The following is a 19,668-nucleotide window of genomic DNA, read 5'->3' on the forward strand; positions in this document are numbered from 1 at the left end:
CAGCAGGCTGCCTTTTAGCAGGAATTCAGGTGCAACGAGGGCAGCAAAGGCAGAAGGGTGGCCCTCCCCTCTGTCACCTAAAGATGGCCTCCGATCCCCTCAGCAATGTCTGGGTCCCAGCCATTGCCATAAAAAAGAACACGTAGGACCCAACCCCCAATGCAAGGAGCGGGACCATCAAGAAATAAGCAGATAAAGGGGCCTTCTACTGGACAGATGAAGTTGTACCATGCTACCTACTTTTATGAAGCATTTCAGTTTAATTCATTACTACCATGTGGCAAGGAATGACCTCAAATATTATATATTTGCTGATGTTTTTCCTCCACTTACTGCATAAGGGAAGTATGGTTCAAAGCAATGAATGGGCAAGGACATTATGGGATTGCCTCAACCTTTCCTGGATTTCTATCCATTTGCCTGAAAGTAGAAGCCAGGCTCTTCTAAGAACTGTCTCAGCCTTGATTGTTCCTCCAGAGTTACAGTCCAGACTGACTTGACAGGAAATCTTTAAAGATCTGGTATGCAAAGTAACATCTTAGGGAGCAGTAACTATCCACTTACACCACATATCCAATATACAGTAAGCACTCTATTGAAATTTATAATCCCAGCAACTCCTGAGGCTGAGGCAGGAGGATCCCAAGTTCAAGGGCAGCCTTAGCTACCTAGCAGGTCCCTCAGCAACTTAGTGATAAGTGATTTTGTCTCAAAATAAATAATAAAAAGGATGGGGATGTAGATCAGTGGTAAAACCAAAAGGCAGAACAAAAAGAAAGAAAGGAAGAAAGAAAGAAAATTTGTGGGTGGGCACACTGAAGCTTGAAGAAAGGAAGCAATCTGTCCAAGGTCACCCTGGCAAGTGGCTGAGCCCAGACTGAGTCCAAGCAGAACCAACTCCAAATCTGTTTGCAAACCCACATTACCCTGCCTCCTTTAAACCAAAATCAGGAAACATCCCACACTTCATGTCCACCATTCCCTCCATCCCTTTGCCTTCTGTTCCTTTCAGTTAATTGCTCATAGTCAAGTTTCAAATGTATACTAGCCCATTATAGGCAATAACCTTCTTTATCAACATCTGAGAACTGAGCTCATCACCCAGGAGAATTAAACTGAGGTTGCTTTGTTGTTTATTTTGTTTTGGGGTACCAGGGATTGAATTCAGGGGCACTTGACCACTGAGCCACATCCCCAGCTCTATTTTGTATTTTATTTAGATTCAAGGTCTCAGCGAGTTGCTTGGCAACTCACTGTTGATAAGGCTGGCTTTGAACTCATGATCCTCCTGCCTCAGCCCCTTGAGCCATTAGGATTATAGGTGTGTGCCACTGTGCCAGGCAGTGGTTTGTTTTTAAACAACTGAGTTCCACTCCACTCCCAAAATGGCACCAGGAAAAAAAAAAGCCACCCTCTTCTTTCAAAGCTTAGTTCCAACATCACTTCCTCTGCAAAGCTCTTCTCAGTCCTACCCCTGGGCAACACAGCTCTTTTGATATATCATGAGCATTTACCCCACTGAGCTTTTATCCCCTTATTTCAATATTATGTAAGGATACACATGCTTCTAAAAAGTACAAACGTGTAAAAAATGAAAGCCCACACCACCCCACTCCCTCAAAGCAACCACTATCACAGCATATAATCTCCCAGGTTCTTTTGGCTAGAGACACAAACATGCTTTATCAGCATTTGACCAATCCCAAGACACCACTTGACTTAAAATGCAGCTTGATTTTACTTCTAAGAAATACAGTTGTGAAACAAATGATGCCTGATTGCTTCCTTATCACTTAGAAATAGTATTTTATACACACTGAAACTTTTACACTATGTCTATCTTTTGTATATGTAAAAAAGGAAAATGTATGCTAAATAAATTGGGTACAATATACCCAGAACAATTTCACTGAATGATGAACACCCATGCTTTCTCACACAAGATCACCTTCAGTGACATCAGCGTGCTCGGAATGGACTTTGGGATTTTCTTCCTCCCCACGGCAGCACTCCTTCTGCAGGCTTGGATAATCATATCGAGGGTCATGACCTCCTGATCAGTCATGATAGTCTGACACGTCCCAATTTCAAAAATATTCAAGTATATAAAAACCCTGCCCCTTGGGCTGAGATGTTGCTCAGTGTTAAGAGTATGTGCTTAGCACAGGCAAGGAATGGGTTAGATCCAAGCACCAAAAATATCCAAAACAGTAAAGACCTTCATTAAGCAAGGTACATGTGATTCCCCCACTACATCATGATTACCACTTTGCATGCCTGTTTCCTTGCTGTACGATAAACTCTGCAGGGACAGAAGAGTTTTATAGAGCACCATTCATTGGCCACCTTTTCCTGATCACCAAATCCCCAGCACACACTAGCGTTAGTAAATGTTTAAATGTCCAGTGGCAAGTAGTAGCTCTATGAAAATCAGAGCATCTGGATTTCAAAGTGCCCAAAGTGAAAAGGAGAGAGAAGTAAGGTCTTTTATCTACAGGTGTGCTGATACTGGTATCAGGATCATCCTTCCTTTCCCTTCACTCCCCAAAGTTCAGAGGCACCACCTACGGGGTTCTATGAGAATCCACACTATGCACAAAGCAAAACCTCTGCAGCAGCCAAAACAGAACTCTGTCCTCAAACCCCCTTACCAGGAGGTCTGACTCACATAGCTGTAATCACATCTGGAAGCAACTGCTGCACTCCCTAGAGTAACAGGTGAGTGCCAGACCCAGAGAAGGTGGTTTGGGTTCATTTTATTGCTTTTCCTGCATGAAAAGGTGAGACTTTATTCTTGTGCAGCCTTACTTTTGAAACCAACCAAGAATATCTTAGCGATTTCCACAAAGATTCAGTCTAAATTCCTAGGTACACCACCTCACAACTAACTAAAAACTCAAATTCCCTAAACTTGATCTAAATTGATCAAAGCATAAAAATTAGAATGATATCTACAGCACTGGTTCCCTACCGGAAGCAGATGCTATCATGGGGCCTTTTAGGGATACACAAACACTGCACCAACCCACGCCCCTCCTCAGTTTCCACTGGTAGAGGTGTCCAGGCTATTGGGGACAGGAGCAGGAAGAGGCTCACCTGGACCTGAAGCAGCACCATCCTGAATTAGCTGTGTAAACAGATCTGTGTATGGTGAATTACAAACCCAAATGTCAAAACGTGTGAACAGGTGAGAGATGTGGGAAGCTGAGTGAGACCATGCAGGCAGGGAGTGCTGGGAGAGGAATGGACAGTCTCGTCCCAGCTTCCTGGCACATTTCTGGGACACAAGTACTTGAAAAAGGAAACTCACTGGCTGATCAGCACATGGTCATGCATACCACCACCTTATGTGCACAAAATCCCAGCATTGGTTTCAGCTCATTGAAGATTCCCCTTTCAATTCATCAGTGGGAGAGAATTTGATTTAGGTTCAGTGTTACTGGACACTGCAGTGGTGTACTAGAGGTGGTCTCCCAACTCAATAATTCTTGGTCGTTAAAAGAAGCTATTTCTTGCCTCCAAATCATAGATGGCACAGATTTCCAAGTTACATAGATGTTGATCACTTTTGCATTCTATGATTAAGGTAAAATTTAAAGATGAAAGGGAATTAAGAATATATTCTGAATGCTGAAAAAAACTAGAAACCTTCTAAGAAAGAACAACATTGACCTTACCTCTTTGATATTTAAACAAAAGCCAACTTTGAATTAAGGGAATTTCTTGCTTCTGCCAATATGAAATGCAATTCACAATTCTGCAGTCTATTTTCTGTTTTTCTCTAGGTGGCAATACCTGAGGACTAATTCAGGACGGGGCTGATGGTCTCTTCAGCTGATAGGGAGGACTCTTTTTGACTCTAACCAGCATTGTCTCCCCAAGGCTTTGGAGATGAAAGGCTTTGGAGAAGAAAGGACTGAAAGAGATTCCTCCAAAGGAAGCATCCACTCACAATGGTTTTCAGAATCAGTTACCCCCAAGACACCCCCATCCCCAGTGACGGGTGATCTGAAAACCAAGCATATCAAAATGCTATTGATAAGCTAAATTACCAGACAGCTTATCTGAGGCCCACATCCGCCATATGGTGCCCCAACTTCTGCTGCCTGTTGCTGCCACAATAGGCACGCCTACCCAGAAAGCACTATCGGGACAGAAACCCAGCAGCGGCGGCATGTGGGGCAGCCACTGTGTTTACATTTTATTTTGTGCCATTAAGCTTTGTGCTTCCCCTATCCTGGTAGGGACTTAAAACACACACACATTCAATGTCAAAAATCTGCATTACCTGCAGAATGAATGTGTGCATACTGCGTGTGTGCACATGTGTGGGGACAGATCAGGTGAATAGAGAGAAAACCAGATGTCAACTTCAGAAATGGAGCTGCCCGGTGGGGGAGGGCGGGCAAGGCAGTCTCCCAGCTAGAGCAGCAAGCAGACAATGCGCTTTTCTCAAAACACTCGGGCGGGCGGGCCTCGGGGAGTGGCTATTTAAAACACTTGGCTCCTTTTATTTCCCCACCATGGAAGTGAATTCGGTTCTTAAGTGCCAGAGCAAATGAAGTCATTTGGCTTCCATGGGCTCTCTTTGCGTTTCGGCAGCAGGAGTCAGACTGGCTGAAAGTCGGAGGGTCCATCTAAGTTGTCCTTTCTTACAATTAAAATGGACTTCCCAGAGGATTTGGCACTTAGGTTTCATTAACGTTTTACTTCGAAAAAAGGTTAAGAACATAGAAAAAGTAAAGTATCATCTGCCACTGGAAGGAATGCTGTCAACTCCCTTCACGGAATTCCATCGAGTCACACTGTTAAGACCAGATAAGGCTATTTATCACCTTCTATAGGCTTGGTAGGTGTAAAAGACTGATGGTGATTTCTGTCAAATGAATTCATAAGAATTCTGCACTTCTTTCTTTAAATTCTCTTAAAGGTTTTCCTGTCTTTGGAAATAGTAATAAAATATTCATTTATCTAGTTCACTATTAGAGAAAGACTGGTTTTCAAAGAGAACTCAGCAGTTGCAGCACCAAGTTATGTAAAAAATGCACAAAATGCAGATTTGGATAAAGTGGAAATAAAAAGAGGCAAACGGTTTCTTCAGATCTTCAGAACTATTACAGCACAAGGCACTCATTTCATTCTGCCCAATTTACCCACACCTAAGCAGACAACATTCTTGGATGAACTTTTCAAATTTTCTTAAACATTCTCAGTTTTTTTTTTTTTTTTTTAAATCTCCTTTCAAGTTAAATTGAGATTGCACTTGAACTCCATCCAAGAGCAGAGCTGAACTGAATTATGATAATTAGAAAGCTGTGCCTTTTAAAAAAAAAAAAAAAAAAAAAAAGCACGGTTGATGCATTTTTTAAAAAGTTCATGCCAGAGAATATAAGTTCAATATGTTCTCACATAATTAACATTTCCCACCATTAGCAGCAGTTTTTCAGTTTATGTACCAGGAAAAACAACAGTACTCATCATCGTTGTATACCCGAGTCAATAGTGTTGCAGTCACCTTACCCAAACATCTAAACCTGTCAGATGCCTAAAAGCAAGCAGAATTTCCCACTGGAGATAAAGATGCTTAATCTGTTCATCCGTAAGTTGTTTTTTTCTTTTAAACCTATTTCCCAGAACCCTGTCCCTTCCCATTTTAAAAATGCTAATGAAATACTAGGATAGAACCTTAAAAACTAAGGTGAATCATGAAAAAAGGGCAAAACCCATTGTATCAGGTCGGTTTTAAGTGGGGGCAGGGGAGTGGATCCCAGCTTTCCTTGGCCTGTCACGAGAATAGAAAAAACAGGGTCTCTTGGGAGGAACCCCATCACTTCAGTCAGTCAGGACTCCATTTTTTGAGAATTCTCCAAACTATGCAAAAAGCCAGTAGACAAAAGAACTTAAGAGCCGAGAGTAACCTGCCCTGTAGGAAACCCTGTCCTGAAAGCAAGCGCCCCCTTCAACAGAGCACCCCATTTGTTCAGACTCATTAAAATATGTATTTCAAAATTTTCCTCCAACGCTACAAAACCCAAACATTTCTGAAGAAATGGTTGAATTTCAATCCCAGACTCAAGTATGATCTAAAGTCAACGAAGTTTGTAAAGAGAATCTTACAGATTAAGAACTAGCAATAGTTCACAGTTTTGAAATAAAATTTTAAAAATCCACACAAAAATACTCCAAAATTTGAGATCCAAATGTTCTAACATTACACAAACAATCCCAAAAGAGAGAAGGCCCATAAAGTTTCCTAGTTTACGATGTATACAGTAATTATAATACAACAGGGTCTAAATTAGGTATCTGTCAAAAAACCCAACCCTGAAACATTAAAGGCTAGGACAGACCTGAAATGCTTGATTTATCACTCTGAGGAATATGAAAGAATAAAATATATCACAGATACTGTTCAAACACAATTTAGAAACTTACTTAAATACCATAAGGTGATCTGTACCTTCTACAGATAAAATAAGAAAAAGCACCATGCAGCTATAAAAGATTATGCCAGCCATCAGTCCACAAGCAGCCCAACAGCAGAGCCCAAGTTTGTCAAAGGGGGATAAGCTTACAATATATTTTTTCTTGCTGAGTTCAGAAGTAGGACATTAACAGGCTGCAGTTCCAGTCACTGGACTCCAAAGACAAGCTGTAATGCCTGCATTAACAGAAAGGGTGGCTGATTTTCTTGCAGTTTTACAGAGAAAGCTGGATACTTGCTTTAGCCAATATTCTTAAGCCTTTGGAGAAAACAGACCCTAAAAGTTTTATCACAAAACAGATTAAACACAGCTTTAGCTCAGAAATACACATACACACAGGCATCTATTTTTTTTTCCCCAATTCCAATATTGGGAACAAAACAAAGTGCCAAAATAAAAGCTTAATAGTGTTATCAATCTACTATCTATGCACGAATATGGTCATTTTTAAAATCCACTGAATCATACAGTTATTTGTACAGACCTTTTGAGTGATAAGGCATCACAATTTCCATTTGCAAGCAGTATAATTATGCTCACAATTAACACATAACAACACATGAGATTAGAGAGAAAACTAATCCCACAGATGTGCAGGTTCTTGTATGACCACCATGTATGAGAGATCAATCCATTTCTTAAGGAAGCAACCTGCTAATGCTGTTAATGGCACAGCTCAATTCTTCAAAGGCCCATCTAACATTCTGGATCTACATTCTCTAAACTGTTCATGTAGCACACTTTTCTACTGAAAATATGACAATAAGTATGGTCTAGACCCCAGTGATTCACTACAAGTATATTTCTCCCAAATTTTCCCATTAAAAAAGGCCTTCTTCTACTTGCTGCTCTGTAGTTAGAAACAACAGAACTCAAAACTGTTTATAAATTGCTAGAGCTCAAGCAGAAAGAAACTCATTTTTTCTTCATGGCTTATGTGTTTTCTTACTAAAGAGAAGGGGACATCAACTTCCAAACTAAGTATATGGATATATAATTCCTTCCATGTTCAGCAAATGGAGGGGGGAAATGAGGAGGGGAGAAGGAAGCTGCCCCCCAGATTGCCCTCCCAAGCCCACCCTCATGTGTAATTAGTTTGCTGCTGAGACCTAGGCATGCATTGTCCCACAGTGCAAGGCAGAGCTTCTCAATGAGAGATTCATTTTAGTATGGTGCAATAAGCTAGGATGTCCTCCTCCTTCAAATTAAATTTCATTATCTATACAGTCCTGGGGTTGGTTTGGGGAAAATTAAAAAAAAAAAAAAAAAAAAAAAAACCTCCAATAATCTCTCAGGCATGTTCCCTGAAGTTTAGTTATAAAAAAATCACACAGAAAAGGAATTTACACAAAGATTCTTTCCTATATTTTTAAAACTTTTTCCAAGCCAAAGTGTCATGTCAGTTTTGTTCGATCTCATTTTTTAAAAAGTAAAAAGTATTCTAAAATTTCCCTAAAACTGCAGATCAAATAATACTTGCCATTAAAGCAAATGTAAAATGGTCTACCTTGGCACATCAGCAAGAACCAGTAATGGATACAGCTTATCAGTTCACGTTTCAATACCAACAACAAATAAAAGAATTGTAAACTCTGTTAAAAAACCTGAAACCTAAGAGCTCAACACAGAGTTGCACATATAAAGAAATACTAAACAAAAATATCTGTGACCATTTATGGAAATAGTGAGATTAGAAAAATAAGCCTTTCCCCTCAAAATAATCAACAGTTCAAAACCTCACTGTTGACAAAGGTTCAACAAAACTCATTTGTCTTTCTGGAGTCACTTTGTAATTAGTTCTACTATTTCCTTCTAAAGAGGAAAGATTCTTACTAAAGTTGAACCCAAGCCTGGCCCTTATAAAGCATTCAGAGTGCTTAGACCCAAAGATCCTATTTACAGAAAGGCCCAAATCCAACAGTGACAGGATAAAGCACCCAGCACAGTCTGAAGACTGTTCCCCAACCACTGTCTCACAGTATCCTGGCAGAGAAGCCCCCGTGCAGAAGAGACCATCAAGATAGGCTGCAGAGAAAGGAGCCCACTCCCAGCTTTGACAATGCAGTTGGTAACACAGGCACCTTAAAGAGAATGATTTGTCCTTGCTAGTAACCACCTGCAGGCACTCAACAACCCCAATTGGACCCCAAACTTCCAAAAACAATCAAGATGATAGGTGGGGAGAAAGAAAAGTGGTTATCCTGAACAGACAGTTTGGTTCCTTTGCTATATCTGTAGCAATTTTTTTTTTTCCACTATTTTGAAATCTGATAGGCTTTACAGACCTTCATGTCTCAGGACCTGAGCTCCCCTCCCAGGCACTGTTTTTAAACCCGGCCTTTTTACATTCCCAGTTCCTGGAACATCATCTGTCTGTTTCCAGTGCTCGCTGAGGTCAATTTTCATTTCTGCAAATCACAGGCAGCCACTTGCTTCTAAGAAGTTAACAAGCCTCCTGAGAAACGCCGGTGGCTGGTATTTCATTGTTTCATAAATATTTTTATACAGTGACACCATTCAACTTTAAATAAATCTTTAAAAAGAAAGCGAAAAAAATTCTGATCTGGGTTTTTATTTTCGTGGGAGGAAAACAAGAGAGGTGTGAACACCTCATTGTTTTAGAGGCTTTAAAAATGTTGCTTGGGTTTTTTTTTTGTTTGTTTGTTTTCTTAAAAACTATAAATACTCCTTTTAAAAAAAAAAAAAAAAAAGGACACTCGTAGAAGTTGAACTTTCTTTAAAGCGGGCCTCTGGACTTTTGAAAACAAGTGTTGCTGCTACGAACAAAGGCTAAAAGTGTACCCTGATTTTCTTTTCCTCCTGGGGATTATTTCTCTTCCAATAAACAAACAAATCCCCCAGTATTTCCTACCAAAGGGAAGTTTTCCAGGGAGAGTCTCCTCCTGGGTTTGGTGGTAACAGCGACTCAGTCTTTTTTGGACACAATGTTTCTGCTGACTCCTGAAAATTTTCCACTTGAATGTGCAATGAAGCGGCGGCGGCGGCGGCAGCAACAGTCCTGGAGAGGCGGCAAAGACGACCGTACCCTCTTTCATCTTTGGGAAGAAGGAGCGAAGCCCTCAACCTCAGCACGAGTCGTCGCGGACCCCAGGCGGGCCTCGCGGGGTGGCGGCGCCGTGGGGGCAATCAGGGAGCGACGCTGGGGTCTCCGGCCGGCTCCGAGGCGGCGGCAGTTCTCCCCGCCCGCGCTCACTCCGAACTTCTGGCTTCTGCCGCGAACACCGTGAAAAGAGCCCGAGGGTGTGTGCGTGTGTGCGCGTGCCGGCGGCTGGAGAGGGGACGCGGGGGGCGCGGCGCCGCCGGCCGGGAGCCTCCGGGGCCGCCGCCGGGGGCCGCCTGTTGCCGCGCGGGCTCCCAGCGCGCGGCCCAAGTTGGCGTCCCGGCAACTCGCCCAGCGGCGCCGGGCCGCTCACCTAGGAGGGGGCGCGGGGAGGCGGGTGCGGAGCCCGGCGGCGGCTCGCCGCTGGTTCACACAAAGCGCAGCCCGCAGAGAAAGAGCGGCCCGCACGGGACAAGCTGCGGGCCCCGCCGCCCCGCGCGCCCCGCACCCCAGCATCCGCCCCGCGCGCCAACTTACCTCGAACACTGGAGCCGCCGCAGCGCCCGGGGAGTCCGAGGCAAACTTCGGCGCCGCTTCCCCCACTCTCTGCTCCGTGCCCGGCTCCCTCCCCGGCTCCCGATCCCCCGGCCGGGCCACCCCACCCCTGCCTAGCACCGGTCCTGCCCCGGGGCCGGCTGGGTGCGCTTGGCTGCTGCCCGTGCTCCGGGCAAAGGTGGACTGGGGGGTGGGGGGGGGCGTCACTGCATGGCCTGTCCCCGGAACCGGCCGCCCCGGGCCCGGGCCCCGCCGCGCGGACTGGCCCGCAGGGTGGAAGCGAGTCTGCAAAGTGCTTGGTGGGCGCCCGCGGCGGGCGGCGGGGCCGCGGCGGCGGCTGCAGAGGCTCGGCTCGGCTCGGGCGGCGCGGCGCAGCGCGAGCGATGCTAAGAATGTTCGGAATGAGGACAGGAATGAAATGAACGCCAGGACCGAACTCGCTCCGGAGGGGTGGGGCCTCGGTGACGTCATGCGGCCTGCCGCCCGGGGCCGGAGGCGGGGCCTGCCGCCGCCGGTGACGTCATGGGGATTCGGGGCGGGCCCGGCGGGGCCGCCCTGCCGTTGGGGCGCGGGCTCCCCCCGGAGGGACAGCGAGGCGGAGTCTCGCGCCCACCGGGAAGCGGGGCGCGCGCTGGAGCCGCCCTCCCCCTCCCGGCGCGGACTCCGGGCTTTGTCCCGGGCTGGGGCGGGGCAGCGGGAGCAGGACGGCTCGGAGGTGCTGGCAGTCGCGCCCAGAACTCCAGCAGCCGGGATTCCCTCCGGAAAGCGGGCGCCCAGGCCCTGGCTGCACGCGCGGTGTCTTTTGTGCCTCAGTTTCCCTCATCCGGATGCAGAAGCTCTGGCTGTCGGGCTGAGCGATCCCGGAGTCGCGGGAGACTCCAAGTGTAAAGAAGTTTCTTTTCTGAAAATTCCGGTTGTTGCTGTCTAGCGCGGTGGACGCCTACCCCGGGCGGTATTCCTAGCCTGCCATTTTCCTCCGCTCCTACTTTCGCTTTATAGAAGTTCTCGCGCAAGTCAAAGGCTATCCTGCTGTTGGGAAGGGAAACCTTTAGTATAGCAGAGAAAGATAATTACAGAGTTCATAATGATCCCCTTGCTAGCACGGTCATCAAGTCACTCAATAAGTTATGTTCACTTATCCATGCGGGTTGTACTTTTCAGAATACTGAGTACAGTAAAAAAAAAAAAAAAAAATCCTACATTGTCATATGCTGCATCTGACAACTTCATGTCATCCCGGCATCCCGTTCTTTGTGAAGAAAGTTAATTTTCAATAATAAAAGTTATTCTAACACTGCTTCTGGCAAAAGGGACGTTAGTTCGGTAAATCAGAAAGGGGTAAAGTTGACCCACGGTGGACTAAACTGTCTAAAGTTTTGGGGAGATGTAATCAGCAATTTCACTAAAAATAGCAAAGCAGTTCCTGCGTAGTGGGTTCCTTCTAGACACTTGGCTCTCTTTTCCAGTGGGGCTTCAGGATAAATAATTGTGCTTGTTTTGTACCCAAGGAATCGCTATGTATGGATCAGTAAGGAAAGTGAATGTGACTCACTGCAGCACCTTTTTCTACAAAACGTAACTTTTACTAATGCATTTTTAATTTTAATTTATGTCAAAGTAATTGAGTCACATGCAGTTGTAAAAGATGATACAAAGGTCTGGGAATGTATCTCAGTTTTAAGGTGCTTTCCTAGCAAGTGTAAGGCCCTGGGTTCAATCCCCAGTACACACACACACACACACGCGCGCGCGCGCGCGCACAAAATTAAATGATACAGAGAAATCCTCTTTTCATTTTGCCCAGTTCTCCCCAACCTCATGTTTTCCAATAGTATACTATCATAAGCAGGATGTTGACATTGATACAACACCCACCAATCTTATTCAGATCTGTCCAGTTTACCTGAACTCATTTTTGTGCTTCTGTTTCATTCCTTACAACTGGCTCACCACAGTCAATCCATGCACATTTTATCTCCAGTTCATTTACAAAAATGGGTGATACCATGAGGGTCACAATACTGACCCAGCCACCTTGAAACTAGTTTGTGGAAATGTGTTAGAAAACACATAATAGATTTGACATTAAAACCATAGTAGGCATATATATATCTCTAAATATTAACTTCTAAAAGCACCAGATAAACTCTGATGGCAGTGACAGTCAGCCAGTGACAAGGATTTCAAACCGGCTCTTTGTCTGGACTGGGATACCTGTGCACCCTTCAGATGCCAATTCCTGTGTTACAGTGGCCTGGAAGTACTATGTCTCTTCATTCCTTATTGAATTAAGGAAAAGTTCCTTGGCCTAGGATCCACAGCTCTTCATGACATGCTCTAACTTCCTAACCAGTATTTTCTCCAAGTTCTCCCATTTATACACACATCTTTTGATAGTCATCTTAAAAACTTTTTCCTCTGAAAAGTCTACTCAACTAGGTAGTCCCTTCCTAGGACCTTGAAGCTCATTATTCCACATATGTGACATGTTTTCTGCCTCTTACTGTCTTCTGTGTATTAGCAATGATACTCACCTTTATGAACCCCTAGAAAGTGACTGGTTCTTGTTCAAGACCTCTGCACATATGTGAAATGACTCATTGTGATCTCTCTACCCTCTATTCCATACATTTTCATTCTCCTCAACCTCCCATTGGTCAATTTGTAAGACCTATGGGTTTAGGGTCCATGAGCTGTTCCATGCTACCATTTGAGGGCAGAAACAGTAGCTGCCACTTGCTAAAATAATAGTGGCTACCATGTATTTGCACCCATACTCAAGACTGGGAATTTTGCATTTGCCATCTCAATTAATCCTTTTAGCAAGGGCATAAAGTAGAAATTATTACTTCAGTGTACACAGTAAAGGAATTGAGATACAAAGAGGTTATATGCCATGCTTATGGTCACAGAAAATACAGCCAGGACCTGAATTCCTTCTAATTTATATTTATGACCCATATTTGACTTATGTTCATAACCCTTCACCTTATTGCCACTAAAGCTGAAACAGATATAAATCAAAACCCTTGTAGAATGGCAGGCACTGTTCTAAGTACTTTCCTTATATTGCTGTATTTGATGCCTATAGCCATCTTCTGAGCCGGGGTTTCGTTATTCTCCTTTTATAAATCAGCAAACTGAGGACCACAGAGGTGAAATAACTTGGTCAGGGTCATTGAACCAGTAAGAGCAGACCAAGGATTCAAACCCTGTCAGTCCAGCTCCAGAGGTTATACATGCTCTTAACCATCTGCTGGGATGCCCAAATGCATCATTACAAGTCAGACAGATCAATCATCTGCATGACTCACCCCAAGGTATATCCTGGGCTGGGCTGTAGCTCAGTGGTAGCGAACTCCCCTAACATGTGGGAGGCTCTGGGTTCGATCCTTAGCACCACATAAAAATAAAATAAAGGTATTGTGTCTACCTACAACTGAAAAATATATTTTTTAAAAAATCTTTTAAAAAAAATGGCCTGTGAGCTTCTTAAAAAAAAAAAAAATCCTGAGATGTAACATCACAATCATGTGTATCTCTACTGTACAAGAGAATTTGCTGCAGCCCCACCCCCCAGATTTACCAAGGGAAAAGCTAACTTGTAACATAAAAGAGAAACAGTGATCTGTCTAATGGTAACAAATTATGCTGAGAAAGAAACTCAGTCTGCCTGAAGCCAGAAAAGAACCAGCCAGATTGAACTTATCTGAGGAAGCACCTAAATCAGGAAGACATTGCTTTCAAAGGCAAGTCAAATCCTATTCATAATAGTACAATTTGGCTAATTTCTAATTAAGTTGAGTGCCTTTTCTTACAGGAGTGTAAATGGGCTTCAGCATTTTGGAAAAGTTTGGTATTCCCTAGTGAAGTTCAAAATATGCATATTGGGTGACCCAGAAGTTCCACTCTTTGGAATACAACTAGGAGAACCCTGCACATGTATACCAGGATACATGTACTAGAATCCTTACTGAGCATTTTTTTAATAACCCCAAACAAGAAACAACCCAAATGTCCCCTAGTACTTAGAAAAGACAGATGAATTGTGACGTAATCATAGCATGGATTACTACACAAGGACAAAAATTACTTGCAAAAATTTGAATGAAACCTTGGAATAGAGAGTAAAAGAAGGATGAAATAAAATAATATACATTGTATAATTGTGTTTATATTATGCTAAAAATAAGCAATATTTAATGGCATTATTTAGAGATATGTATTTAAGTAGTAAAACTAAAAAGAAGGGGACAATTAGATAAAAAGCAGGAAGTAATTACCAGTAAATCTGGATTGTGACTCTCAGTAGGGGTAGGGTGATATGGTAAGGAAGGGAAAGGGGAATGAGGTTTTGGAGTGCGGGCATTGTTCTATTTTTGTCTGGCTACATGGATATTCCCTACAATCATTCATTAGGGAATTTGTTTTCAGGACTCTTTTCTACATATCTGTTTTATTTCACAACTTTTTTTTTAAGTTAAACATGCATGCCAAATTTCCAATTCTCCCCATGTACAGGGGCTTTGCTTGGTTCTAACCACCATCCTCTCTTACATTTTCCTAATTCTGTATCCATCATCGCCCCTCCCTTCCAGACCTTCTACATCACTTTACATGGAATCCTTTCCATGAACAATTTAAACATGTACGGGTCTCTCGCCCATTTTAAAAACAACAACAAATGATCTTCCATTATTCTAACCTCATCCCCAGCTACTGTCTTCTCTCCTCCCTCTCACAGCTAAACTTAGGGGAAGGAATTGTCTGACCTCATTGCCTCCCTGTCTTCCCCTCCAACCCATTCCTCTCTAACTGGGCTTCCTCCTTCAAAACAGCTGTCCTTCAAGCCTTCATGGTGCAGTGCAGCTAGCTCAGGTCCTTCATCCACCTCCTCTTATTTGAATTGTTTGACAGTACTGACCATCATTTCCCTGAGACAATTCCCTCTATTTCTTCCTGCTTCTCTGGCTGCTCTCTTTATCCTTTACTGATCCATTCTCCTCTCGGTAGCCATCACATTTTGTACTTGTGCATCACGGACTTTCTTCTAGTCTCACTTTATAGCCTGCCTTCAGCTAAACTAATTCACTCTGTTGGTTTCAATTACCATTTGCTATTGTCTTCCAAACATGCACAAGTAATACATAATTCTCTTTGGAGAGAGTCATATATATATCAAACCCTTGCTTGATACCATCATCTGGTATCTCAAAAACAACTCAAACAACGTACCCCAAACCATGATCTTCAACTACAAAAATGGTTCTCCTGGGGCTGGGGCTATAGCTCAGTGGTACAGCACTCGCCTAGCACATGAGAAGCCCTGAGCCGGATCCTCAGCACCATATTAAATAAATAAATAAATAAATAAATAAATAAATAAATAAATAAATAAAGTCCATCTACAACTAAAAATATTAAAAAAAAAAAAAAAAAAGTTCTCCTTAGGCATTTCCCATCTCTCAAAGAAGCACCAGAAATCCAGATGTCAGACTTGATACATCCCTACCTGGTGAATACCCTTCAAGAGTATGATAAGCCACATTTAGAATAAAGTCTCTCTAAGGCCCTAAATCATCAAATTGCTTCCCCATGCCATTTCAAACATCTTGTATCTCCCAACCATGTGTGCTTCTTCCACACTGGATAATTTTATTGTTTTCCTCCAGTATCAGGGATCGAACCCAGGGGTACTTTACTACCTAGCCACTGACTCTACTTTTTATTTTTTTATTTTGAGACAGGGTCTCACTAAGTTGCCCAGACTGGCCTCAAACATGATCCTCCTGCCTCAGTCTCCTGAGTCACTGGAATCAGTAGTGTGAGCCACCACATCCAGCTACTAGATAACTTCCAATTCCTCAAATTTATAATTTTCCCATAGGACACTTATTTGTATGTGTACAGCTCCTTGGAATACTTTTCCTCCTTTTTATCTACCAAATTAATTCCTCTCCTCCAGTTATTACATCAATGTTGCTTCATCAAGCAAGTCTTCCCTAATCCCTAGACTGCATCTACTGGTTTCCTGCTGTATTAGTTATAGTCTCTAAGGCTGAGCAACAAAACCTCTCTAAAACTTAATGTCCTAAAACAGTAATAATTATTTATTATCTCTCTCAGTGTCTGGGGGTCAGATATTTGGAAATGGCTTGACTAGGCAGTTCTGGCTTATGGTCTCACACAAGACTAGTCTCATGGCAGTCAGAATTGGAGATATTGGGAGGTGTGACCAGGATTGGCATTTCCACTTGAAGATTGCTCACTCAGCTGGGCACAGTGGCACAGTCCTATAATCCCAATGACTCAGGAGGCTGAGGCAGGAGGATCACGAGTCCAAAGCCAGCCTGGTCAACTTAGTGAGGCCCTCAGCAAATTAGCAAGACCCTGTCTCAAATAAAAAATAAAAAGGGCTGGGGATGTAGCTCAGTGGTAAAGTGTCCCTGGGTTAAATCCCTGGTACCAAAACAAACAAACAAAAAAAGGATTGTTCATTCATATGGCTGGTAAGTGGGTGTTGGCTGTTGGTAAGAGGTTTCAGTTACTTTCTTCACAGGCCTCTCCATTTTCCTGGACTTCCTCAGATCTTGTAGACTTGATCTCAGAGTCCAGGATAGAGAAAGGGGGGATGGGGGATGGAGAACAGGAAGATGATGTGTTCTTTTTAATAACCTAGCCTCAGAAACCAGATAGTGTTATTTCTGCTTCTTAGAAGTGAATCACTTAGATTGGCTCACATTCAATTAAAGGGGAATTAGAATCTATCTTTTAGAAGGAGAGTGTCAAAAAATCTGCAGGCATATTTTAAAGACCACCTCACCTCTACTCTTCCATCCTGGACTTATGGTAGTCTATAATTTTATGTAACACATAATTATAATATAAAGATATAGGATATACTTGTGTGATTATTCAAGTAACGTCTCGCCACACTAGAACATGGGCTCTTTTGGAACAAGAATCTTATCTGCTTTGTTCACCATTTTATTCCTAGTACCTAATACATGACCTGGCACATCAGAGAAGAATAAATAACAAATATTATTAATTATACGCAACACTTACAACAGCTCTTTCAAGTTGGCATTGTTCTTTTCATTTTTCAGATGTCAAATGGAAAGTCAGAATGGTTGGATAACTTGTTCTTGCACCAAAATTTGAATCCAGATCTGTCTGCATCTAAACCAGGACTATTTCTAGGATTCCAGACTTCCTCCCTGTGACCACAAAAGAGGAACAGAAGCTGCTTTGGCCTCAGTGAAATGGTCTTCTGTGTTTTCACATTTCCTTAAAAAGAATCCTTGGGAGAAGTAATTCTGCTCTGATTAAAATATGAGGTATCCCCCAAAAGCTCATGTGTGGGCTGGGGATGTAGCTCAGTGATACAGCAGTTACCTAGCATGTATGAGGCCCTAGGTTCCATCCCCAGCATCAAGGGGAAAAACAAAAACAAAAAAACATGTGTGAGACAGTGCAAGAATATTCAGAGGTAAAATGATTAGATTACGAAAACTGTAACCTAATCAGTGAATTAATCCATTGATATGGATTAACTAGGTAATAACTGTAGGCAGGTATGGTATGCCTAAAGGAAGCAGGTCACAGGAGACATGCCTTTTAGGTATATATTTTGTCCTTGGTGAGCAGAGTTTCTCTCTCTCTCTTCTCTCTCTCTCTCTCTCTCTCTCTCTCTCTCTCTCTCTCTCTCTCTCCCTCCCTCTCCCTCTCCCTCTCCCTCTCCCTCTCCCTCTCCCTCTCCCTCTCTCCCTCTCTCTCCCTCTCCCTCTCCCTCCCTCTCCCTCTCTCTCTCTCTCTCTCTCTCATTCTTGATTGCCATATCCTGAGCTGCTTTCCTCTGCTGGACCCTTTTGCCATGATATTCTACCTTACCTCAGGTCCAGAGTGGGAAATCATGGACTGAATCTCTGAAACCAGGAACTCAATATTATTTTTCCTCCTCTTAAATTGTTCTTGTAGAATCTTTTGGTCACAGTGGGAGAAAACAACAACAACAACAATAACAACAAACTCACTAAAATACAGGTATATGATTTTAAAAACAGGACCATCCCTGAAGTGAGGGAATACTCAGAATCTAGTAATGAAAGAAAAAAAATATTTACCCAAATGATTGATCTGTGTGAGTTCGCTCATCAGGGCAGAGACAATGTGTCAAACTTTGAAACCACTCTTGGCACAGTCAGTGCAGTCACTAGGAAAGCAAGTGCATCTCAACAGTGAAGCCTCCATCTGGTCCTCGCCAGGCTCCACAGCTGCAGTTTCTCTTCTTGGAGAAAGTGACCATTCAATAGTAGTTCTAATGAATGTGGTCACTAGTCACTCCTAGTTTTTAAAATTTAAATTAATAAAAACAAATAAAACAAAATCAGTTCCTAGATCACACTAGCCACATTTCAAGTGCTCAGAAGCCATGTGTAGCTAGTGGCTACCATATTGGAAAGTGAAAATGCAGAACATTTCTGTCATCATGGAAAACTACCATACAGAGCTGCCAGAGAACCTAAGTTATGGAAGTTCCAAGGTCATGGAAGAAGATAAAGGACTGGAGAGTAGGAGTCCTCTCCATGAATGGGAGGGACTTACCCATTCCAGAAAGAGCCCCAACTCAACTGTGGGAATGGTCTCTAATGAAAGGGCCTTGGGCATGGATTCTCCTCTGCAGGTCTGTGTACTCTCGCCAGCATTTCTGCCTCTTTTCCATTGAACTATTGATCTCACTTTAAATAAACCAGACTATTCATATCCTGCTACCCAGAACCCACTGAGCCTAGGCCTAGTCCAGGACATCTTTTATTCTCCTCTCTGCTTCAAACTATTCATCTCAACAATTCAACCAGTCTCCATCCCTTCTGTCTCAGAGTATGTGATTTCTCTACTTAAAAATAACTCTTCCCCCAACTTCTCCATCAACATATGTGTTCTGACCTCTATGCCCCTTCACCTCATCCAAGAATTTGTTTCACTCTATCATCTTCCATCTTTCCCTCTCCACTAGCCCTGTCTTTTCCACTTTGAAGTATGCACAATTTCCCTGATGCTGTTAATAACTTCAGTTGCCCTTTTAAAGCACCATCCTATCTTCCCCTTTTTCCAGTATTTCCAAATTGGTTCTGCGGAAGTTGTCTACAAAAAGACTGTACATACTCCATATACTCATCCTCCCTAGGGACTGGCTCTCAATGACTCACTTGCATCTCATTTGATAAAATCTGTTCTGGGTATGCATTCAAAGTTCTCCATGAGTGGTTCCTGGTCTAACTACTTATCCAATTTTCTTTTTGTCACCTTCTATTCACACTCATCTCTTCATTTTCTACCTCACATGTCTAAACAACCCTGTCTTGGTATCTATTAATATTATTTCTTTTGCCAGAACTCCTTGTTTCATACCTGCCATGTATTGTTGGAGGCTCAGCTTAAATCCCACCATCCCCCCCCCCTTTTTTTTTTTTTTTTTTTTTTTTTTTTTGATTCTGGGGATTGAACTCAGGAGTGCTTTATCATTGAGCCACATCCCCAGCCTTTCTTCATTTTGATACAGGG

At 43.0% G+C, this 19,668-nt stretch overlaps 1 protein-coding gene across 7 annotated transcripts in view; it reads right to left on the bottom strand.

The window, feature by feature from the left end:
- Positions 1-11,369, bottom strand: part of TEAD1 (TEA domain transcription factor 1) — a 252,506-nt gene extending 241,137 nt beyond the window's left edge. For 2 of the 7 annotated variants that reach the window (XM_079102709.1, XM_079102707.1), the window contains exon 1: positions 10,084-11,368. In XM_079102709.1, the coding sequence (XP_078958835.1) occupies positions 10,084-10,572 (489 nt within the window). In that variant the 5' untranslated portion in view covers positions 10,573-11,368. Of the gene's footprint in view, positions 1-10,083 lie in introns of all 7 variants that reach the window. The other 5 variants (XM_079102711.1, XM_079102708.1, XM_079102712.1 and 2 more) reach the window with 3 other exon arrangements.
- Between the last annotated feature and the right edge of the window lie 8,299 nt (positions 11,370-19,668).

This window comes from Sciurus vulgaris (genome assembly GCF_902686455.1).
Source record: "Sciurus vulgaris genome assembly, chromosome: 11".
Taxonomy (NCBI): Eukaryota; Metazoa; Chordata; class Mammalia; order Rodentia; family Sciuridae; genus Sciurus; species Sciurus vulgaris.